Genomic DNA, 9,175 nt, shown 5'->3' with positions numbered 1-9,175 from the left:
AGTTTTGTGAGTTTTTCTCAAATAATTCTCCTTTAATCTTTTTGTAATTCAATAATAAGTTGTTCTTAATGATATATATGTTGTATCCCTTAGTTGAATCTGAGGAAGAATGATTATGAACCCATTATTTGTTGATAGTGGAAGTTTTTAGGTGGACTACGATCCCGTAGTTTTTTCTGCATCAGGTTTTTCATGTTAAAATCTTGGTGTTGATTTTGTGATTATTTGCATTATATTTGATCATTGTTTGATTCTGTTTTATTGCATAAAGAGAGAAAAAAATTGAGACTTATGAATTGTATTACGCTGAATTGATCCAGCTAAATTAGTGTCCGATTATTCCTAGTTTTTCCAATATATATATATATATATATATATATAAGACTTAACTTTTTGGTGGAGTCTCGTGAAGGAACAATCTTGTAAGGAATTTTAATTACAAGAACTGATGCTCTCAAGCCTTACAGTGCATCTGTAACTATTTTTAATGTTGCTCTTGAAATATTTTTTATAATAGATGAGAAAGTCGGGTGATTCAAAGAAATAAATCTGACTATTAATTTGAGTTAGAGGTGGTTTTTATTTATTTATTTATTTTAAAAGATTATAACGATTGAATAAATCTGGGTTTTGATGACTTTGAGCTTGAGCCCTATAACCAAAATATGATCCTCAAGCATGTAAGATTTTTCCCCTTAAAACCCTGGATTTTGAAAGGGTGGCTGTGGCATATCCGTCAAGTTAAGGAGAGATCTATTTAGGTTGAGAGGTGAAAGGAGTAAATTTAGAAAATTATTTTATTTCTAGTTAACAATTTTAATAGAATTTTACAAATATAAATTTGATCCAGCAATAGTAATTCAATTATTACATGGATTCACTTGGATTTACTTATATAAATTAAATCCATTCTACGATAGAAGTACATGGGGGGATTTTAAAGTCTGCAAGAGGGGCTCCTTGTCTTTGTTCGGCTTTCGGCCCTTTTTCTACTATAGATGTGCCTCTTGTAAATTAATCCAGCTCCATTACTAATAAATTGGCCACCGTGTATGGATTAATTGGACCGAAGGTCTCTAGTTATCTTTGCTTCAAAGTGGAGAGGTTATTTCACCCAATTTATTGTGCAATATATTATAATTTAAAGAATTCTCATTTTCTTCCGTGATCTTAAAGGAACTTATAGCCCGATCCTAAAATTAATACAGTATTTTCCCTCTTGAACACGGGGAAATAGGTTATTACAAGATTACCTTTTCTCATATGCTTTTATATTTTCATATTTTCTCATATGTATATGCTACTTATATCAATTTTTTAGACAAAAATCCACTACAACCATTAAAACAAAAAATTAATTTTGAAAATATTTTAAAAATAAATATTTAACTTTTGAAAATATGAAAAAATCTTAGAAAAAAGCCACAAAAATTAAAAACACTAAAAAATCTATAACAAAATAAAAAATCTAAGAAAAAATTAATAACTTGTAAAATCTAAAAGATGAGAAAATCATGTTATAAAACCTCGTAAATAGAAATATGTCTATAGCAACGAAATAAGTTTGGAAGACATGTTTTGTCAAGATTTTCATTAGTTACTAATGTTTCTTTTATATTTTTTGGAATTGTTTTGATTTTCTTGATGTGTTTCAACTTTATATATTGATTTTCTTGATATGTTTCAACTTTATACATTTCAAGGTTTTTAAGAGTGTCAAGGTTTCTTTTTAATTTTTTATATTTTTTGGATTTTTCAATTTTTTTAAGTTTGTCAAAATTAATTTATTACTTTTTTTTAAATAATAATTTTTGATGTTTTAAGGGGTATTTTTACAATAAAAAATAGCAAGAGGGTATATAAAAGAAAATAGAAAAATATTATAATAGCATATAAAAATAAAAATTTCTTAAAAAATATATAAAAGAATTCAACTTCATATTAATCTAGAGTAGGGCTAACATAAAGGTTAGGAGTTAAGTTTATTTTATTTTTCTTATTCTCTTCATAACTCATCAACGATGCATCCCTCTTGTATGGATTACATATTTATCAATTTGGCAGGCATGTTTAAATTTGTACATGTTTTTTTATCTTAATTTTCTAGAGCCGATCGATCCTTGTAAAAATTGATTGAATGCTTATCAAGGTCTGGGCTCTTGAACACGCATCTTCAGGTAATTCGATTCTTAGAGTTTGGGGGTGAAGTTTTGGGATATTTGTAGTTTAATGGATACAGGGCTAAGTTGAGGGACATTACGACAAATAAGCCTAAAGCAAAGGAGATGAATAACCCTAATCTACTTTACTAATATCCAGACAACTATTTAATTAATTGCTAATTAAATTAAGATTTAACCTTTTTTTTTTAAGTTTTTTATCTTTTTATGTGTTGATATAAAAAGTAAATTTTAAAAAATAAAAAAAATATTATTTCTATATATTTCCGATGAAGATGACTTATGGTTTACTGGATGGCATGGTTCTCCACTGCCCCCCACGACAACACGACTCAACAGGTAACTACTTCTGTTCTTACAATTGTTGATTGATCATATCTGGGGTTACCCTGTTTCCACTTTTCTCATGCAAGCTTCTTTGTTGGGTTTTTGATTTTTTCTATGTTTGGTATGATGGATGAACAACTGAGGAAGGAAATAAAGGATCCTTCCCTACGCCTCGCTTGTAATTTACAATCTGTCCTTTGCTTATCCATGTTTTGGGAATAACAAGACGGATGGGTCAAAATCCATCATTTCTCCTTTTCATACTTTCGTTTTACCATAACCATCCTAACATTAATGGAAAGATGTACTTTGAGGCTTAAGAATGAATGCGTGCTCGTTTTATGTTCATGCTTAGTGGTAGTTTGCTCGCAATTTTAACAAATTCATCTCACAAATTACTTTGCTTCATGGCAGTTCACGTTTATTCATAGAGATTTTTTTTGTACTGTTACTGAGATGAATTTGTTGTATGGGCTCAGAGGAAGCAAACATGCTGACAGTGCCTCAACATATGTTGGCCCAACCAGGAGTACCACAGCATGGACTAAATATTACTGTAACTCCAGAATATTGAAAGATTGAAAGGAGAAGAAAAGAAAAATCGATCTGATTATCGACAACATTGTAATGTATAGCGCCTAAATCAAAGAATATTATTTTGTGAATGTGGATGTTGATGAACAATATTTTTATCACGCATCTTTTATTTTTTATTTTTTAAAAAGGTATTTGAAAATATAATAAAGATTTTTTTATAAAATATTTTTTAATAAAAAATATATAAAAATAATATTTTTTTCTTTCTAAAATTAACACATCAAAACAATTTAAAACAATTTAAAATTTTAATTAACAGTGTGACCCCACACGGTATGCGTCCATGTCATCCCATTTGGATTATAGACGCGAGGTTCGGACTTCTTTCGTGCGATTTGAGTGCGAATTTACGTGAGAGGAAGCAACGAGTATCTTATACAGTTATTTTGTCTTCCCACGTGTCGGTCGTTATTCAATGTCTTCAGTCTCCTCTCCTTGTCCTTTTTATACCGTCTTTACTTATTTATACTTTTGCCCCTTTGAAGCCAAGAAAGAAGTTAAGCAAAGTCAATCATCCTTTTTGCTTGCTCTTGTCAGCTGCCTGCAATGGAAGGTGGCAATTTTTGGCAGAAGCTATTTGGTAAGATACTTATGCGAAGTCAGTAGACTTTAAATATAATTAGGAAACAACAGGCTTAGCTGTGATATTTGTCTTTTCAGATAAATCAAGGTTTAAGTTCTTGTTAAGAGACTATTTGAAAAAAATAAATTGTTTTTGTTTTGCTTTGATCTGGAATTGAATTGAGTAAAATTTCTCATCCTTAAAGAGTTATGTCACCAAATCTTTGGGTTCTGATCTTCTAATTCCAGCTTCTACTTTGTATTGTCTTAACTTTCTTAGGGTGAATTCTCTCTCGTTCTTGAATCACTAATCTGATGTATCATATCCATGTGTGGGCGTGCACAGGCGTGTGCAGCTGCGTCCAGTCTTGCTTTGGATTGAGTATCTGTAGCTTCAAAGAGTGTTTGTTACATTTGAATATCTCTAAACGAATTTGTTATCGTAATTGTTTTTCTGTGAGTACAGATGCATCAAACACGTTGACACTAGATGGACTGTATGCAGTCCCAAATAATCACGCCCAACCAGAAGATTCTCAGGAGCAAAACAGGGTAGATACTAATATGGAAATAAATGGCAACGATCATCAAACACTCAATTACTTATCGGTCCAACCTGGATTTTCAATGGGTCCAAGCACAGCAGATACTGATCTTGAAGTAAATGATAACAATCATCAAGCACTTGATAGCCTGCAAGTTCAACCAGGAAGTTCTGATTTTTCACCAGACAAGGCCACTACTAAACCGCAAATGAATGACAAAAGTCACCAAACATTTGATTACCTGTCTGCTCAACAGGGAAGTTTTCAGGCTGCAGAAACACCTTGCCGTAATAATCGGGTAAGAAAATCTCCCGAAGGTTTTGATTATCTAACATCTGAAAAGAAAAGATTGGCCGACAAGGCATACCGGGAAAAATCCAGGGTAAGACCAATTACCTCTCCCCCAGACATCAATGTTATTTGCTTATCTTGCCTTGCTCAATTTGTCTTCTTCCTTTCATTTTACTTTCTTCAGGAAGAAAGAGAAAATACCAAGGCAGAAAATAATCGTCTAAAGACAGAAATTAATCGTTTAAATGAAGAATGTGTTAGGAAGAATCATGCTTTAAAGTCTCAAGAAGAAGAGAATAAGCATCTTCAGCAAAAAGTCGGTCGATTGGAAGGCAGCCTTAATACACAAAATATTGTTGTGGAGGTTCTCACAAAGCAACTAGTAAGTTTCTCTCTCTTTCATTTCTTAATTTAATTGATTCATCTATATCTCACTACTATCTTTATTCAATTTTGCAGGCCCAGTCCCAAATTATTGATCTTCAACGTGAAAATACTCTTCTAAAATCTCAAATGGATCAATTAACGAGTTGTGCAAACAATCAGGACAACTCAATTATACTTCAGCTTCAAGAAAGAAACGAACAACTACGACGTGAAAACATTGCGTTCAAAATGATTTTTGAAGCTTTATGCATGAAGATAAACAATGACAAGAACCATGAAGAGGAACATACACGATAAAGTACTGTACTACTATGATATTTACTTATAGTATTTGTCTCGGCTTCGGAACCTTGATTCATTATGGGATGTTTACTGTAGCGGGAATGTATAATATTTTTGTTGTTTTTTTAAAATTTATTTTTGGTATTAATATATCAAAAATCAACTAGTTTAAAATTCATCTGGATGACTAGTATTATTATCTAATTTTTTATTTATTTCTTTGATAAGTTTTTAAAAAATTCAAAAAGTAACAAAAAAACAATAAAAACTCAAAAAATATGTATAATTGATATATTTATATTATTTTTAGTTTTTAAATAAAATAATATTTTTTTTTAAATGAAACAACAACAAAATCCAAAAGAATTCGGTTACCTGTCATAACCGAGAAAACCCATGCCCTTTATTTAAGAGATAATGGAGCTACTACTTATTCTTTTAAGAATTTTTTACTCTTGTATATTCATATTTTCTCCAACATATCTTTTCATCAATTTTTGAATAAGAAATATTCCTTCAACCATCAACAAAAAAATTAATTTGTAAAATATATAAAAATGAGATTTTAATTTTAAAAGAGTGATGAAACTTGAAAAGAAAATAGAATGAGTCTTGGAGGAAAGAAATAGAAAAGAAAATAGAAAAATATTATAAGAGCATATAAAAATAAAAATTTCTTGAAAAATATATAAAAAATTACAACTTCATATTAACCCAGAGTAGGGCTAACATAAATGCTACGAGTTAAGTTTATTTTATTTTTCCTATTCTCTTTATAACTCATCAACGATGCATTCCTCTTGTATAGATTATGTATTATTAAATTTGGGCAGGCATGTTTAAATTTGTACATGTTTTTTGCTTTTAATTTTCTAGAGCCGATCGATGCTTGTAAAAATTTATTAAATGTTTATCAAGGCCTAGGCTCTTGAACAAGATTCGATTTTTAGGGTTTAGGGGTGAAGTTTTGGGATATTTTTAGCACCACCATTAGCATCCTCATCAGAAAAACCAAGAAGGATGAGAAATCTAGAAGAGCTATACGATACCACTTTAATTATGGAAGATACAACTCTATTTTATTTCTTTACAGATAATGACCCACTTAGCTTCAATCAAGCTATCACAGAAGAGAAGTGAATAGAAATAATGAATGAAGAAATATATGTCATTGAAAAGAATGACACCTGGAAGTTGACTAATCTGTCAGAAAATAAGAAAGCAATTGGTGTCTAATAGGTCTATAAAATGAAGAAGAATACAAAAGGCGAAGTACAAAGATATAAAGTAAGATTAGTGGCAAAATGTTACAAACAGATGAAAGACATTGACTATCGAGAAGTATTTGATCCAGTAGCCTGGTTAGAGACAATCATACTGATGATCTTACTAGCTACACAACATAGATGGAATATCTATCAACTCGATGTAAGGTTAGCATTTCTGAATGGCTTCCTAGAAGAAAAGATCTATATTAAACAACTACTTAGATATATTGAAGCTGGAAATGAAGGTAAAATATACAAGTTGAAGAAAGCCCTCTACTGTTTGAAGCAACCTCCTATATAAATAGGCTGTTAAGTTTATGTTATTAAGTGTGAGAAAAAGTAGAGAGAAATACAAGAGAGAAAGAGAGGGTGTGTATTAAGATTGTGAGTTTTGTATTTTGTAAGCTTTTGTTTTTATAATAAAACCATGTGTTTTATCCCTTTTGAGTATTCTAAAACCATCACTAGTAGTTTCTTTCACCATTAGTCTAATCAGGCAATTCAATGTTAAGAATACATTTCTAAAAGATAAGTTGGATGAAGATGTTTTGTACTCCACTAATGTTAATTCTATTTTTCTTTACATATTTGTAAATCAGATGAATCTTATGAGTTGAAGAATAGAAAAAGAATTAATAAAGAATAAAATTAAAAAAGATAAAAAAAACTCTATTTGAGCCTACCCAAGATCACGATGCAAAATCTTTAACTTAGTCTTGATACCAAGGTAATTGAGTTTGAAAGCAAAATAAATAAATTCATGAAACTCAATTATCATTTAAATAATATAATGTTGAAGAATGAAAAAATAATAATTAAAAAACAATGGAAAAAATATGAATAAACCTGGATTAACTTGCTAGCCTAGCTAATAACCGTGAACACAAGATCGAGATAACCTAATAGAAAGGAAATGAAAAGGAAAGTACAAAGATTAATTTTCAATAAATAAAATATTGAAGGATAAAATTAAAACAAAATAATTTAAAAAATAACAAAATCAAAATCAAAATTCAAATTCAACCAAATTAAGTTTTGAAATCAGCAACTCTTGTCATGAACCAGGGACTAATACCATAAAAGGCAGACCATAAAAGAAAAGAAGCAAAACTAAAAAAAAAAAAAGATAAAAAAAGACTCGGCCTTAAAATAGAAAGAGAGAAAAAAATTGGGTGATCCTCATAAACTTGGTTTTATCTCTAAAACTCATATCGTGTGAAAATCTTAAAATCAAGTTCAATAAAAAAGCTTAATTATCAACCAATTTAATTTTGAAGATAAAATCATGAAAAAATATTAATCTAAAAAATTTGTCAAAGAAAAAAAAGATAATAATAATAAAAAAGAACAAATTTAATAGAAAAAACTCAAGAATGATAAAATTATAAAAAAAATCTAAAAAATAATTACAAATAATTTAAACACATGAAAATTAAAAGAATAGAGACAAAATATGAAAGACTAAAAAATGATAGGAGGTAAAATTAAAAAATATTTATAATTTAAAAGAATATTCAAAATAAAAAAAATAGTAATTAAAATAAAAGGACTAAATATCAAGAAAAAATAAATTATAGGGATTGATATAAATTTTTATATAGATTAATGTTGAATTCAAGGAGGAGACAAAAAAATAAAAAAAAAATGTTAGTGACAAATCAGACACAAATTTAGCCGTACATCGCTCATCATAGAGGGGACGCCGAAACCTTACAAACACTTTGGTTAATGCATGTTTTGTTTTATTGTGAAGGGGTGCTAGGACCTTTTAAATATTATTATAAAAAATAGTATTTTTTTTTTAGATTAACGTGGGTGTCCGGGCCAGTTTGCGTACACCACGACTAAGTTTATAAATATTATAAAAAATAGTATTTAGTGGTTAATGACTTAGTATGCTCTTCCCAAAGGATATGGAATTCGTCCACTCACGTACCATGCATGCTCTAAAAAGCTATTACAAGAGAGTTACATTAATTTTGTAAAGTAATTCCACTATTTTGAAAAAATAAAATAAAAAGAGTATAACACCAATGATTGAAAGGTATTAGTTTTTTTTAAAAAAAAAATTGTAGGGATAAATCAATAATTTTACTTTGCACAAAAAAATAAAATTACTAACCTAACTTAACACAAATCATTAAAGACTACCTTTCCTCAAATGCTTAATTTCAATTTTTTTTATGCCAGGGGTAATTTCATCAAATCACAATGAACAACTATAGCTACAATAATTTATCCTTCTCCTTTAGTTTTTTTTTTTAATTTTAATATCAATATCACACTATTGTAAAATTATAATTATACTCACCCTACGATTCAAGTAGGATTTTAAAGTATTTTTTAACAAAAAAAAAGGCTACAACATTATAAATGAAATTTTTGGTTTCACAAATTTTTTAATTAAAAAAATATAAAGACAATATTCATGTTTAATAGAATAAAAAACTTAATAAATCAAATAATATTCATAAACATTGCGTGAAGCTAATCTTCTTTGTAAGGGAAAAAATTGATGCACTGCAAATATTTTATTTTATTTTGGAGGTTAATTATTCTACTCATTAAATATATATGATTTTTGTTCTTATAAATAAACTATACAAATACAACTTGTTTATTTAAAAAATCGAGATGAAAAAAATCAAAAAAATTATAAAAACAATTCAAAACATCAATTAATATATATATATAATATAATTTAAATTTAAAAAAAATGAAAGAGAGGTTATTAATA

The 9,175-nt window shown here is 28.7% G+C and overlaps 1 protein-coding gene and 1 long non-coding RNA gene across 5 annotated transcripts; both read left to right on the top strand.

The window, feature by feature from the left end:
• Positions 1 to 2,442: 2,442 nt before the first annotated feature.
• On the top strand, positions 2,443 to 3,064 carry LOC105127190 (uncharacterized). The gene is made up of 2 exons (XR_842582.1): positions 2,443 to 2,519; positions 2,987 to 3,064. It is a non-coding gene; the product is annotated as an uncharacterized LOC105127190 (long non-coding RNA).
• Positions 3,065 to 3,568: 504 nt separating this feature from the next.
• On the top strand, positions 3,569 to 5,266 carry LOC105127191 (golgin subfamily A member 8A-like). Of its 4 annotated transcripts, none has more exons than XM_011028368.1 (4): positions 3,569 to 3,684; positions 4,198 to 4,592; positions 4,686 to 4,883; positions 4,961 to 5,266. In XM_011028368.1, the coding sequence occupies exons 1-4, from the start codon at positions 3,651 to 3,653 to the stop codon at positions 5,183 to 5,185; spliced, it is 852 nt and encodes a 283-aa protein (XP_011026670.1). In that variant the 5' UTR covers positions 3,569 to 3,650; the 3' UTR covers positions 5,186 to 5,266. The 4 variants fall into 4 exon arrangements, with proteins under 4 accessions (XP_011026670.1, XP_011026669.1, XP_011026671.1 ...); XM_011028367.1 differs by having other exon boundaries at positions 4,195 to 4,592; XM_011028369.1 differs by having other exon boundaries at positions 4,132 to 4,508.
• Positions 5,267 to 9,175: the final 3,909 nt, after the last annotated feature.

The sequence above is a fragment of the Populus euphratica genome, unplaced genomic scaffold (genome assembly GCF_000495115.2).
Source record: "Populus euphratica unplaced genomic scaffold, PopEup_1.0 scaffold7.1, whole genome shotgun sequence".
Classification (NCBI taxonomy): Eukaryota; Viridiplantae; Streptophyta; class Magnoliopsida; order Malpighiales; family Salicaceae; genus Populus; species Populus euphratica.
The sequence above is the reverse complement of the archived record's forward strand: the minus strand, read 5'-3'. Positions and strand labels throughout refer to the sequence as shown.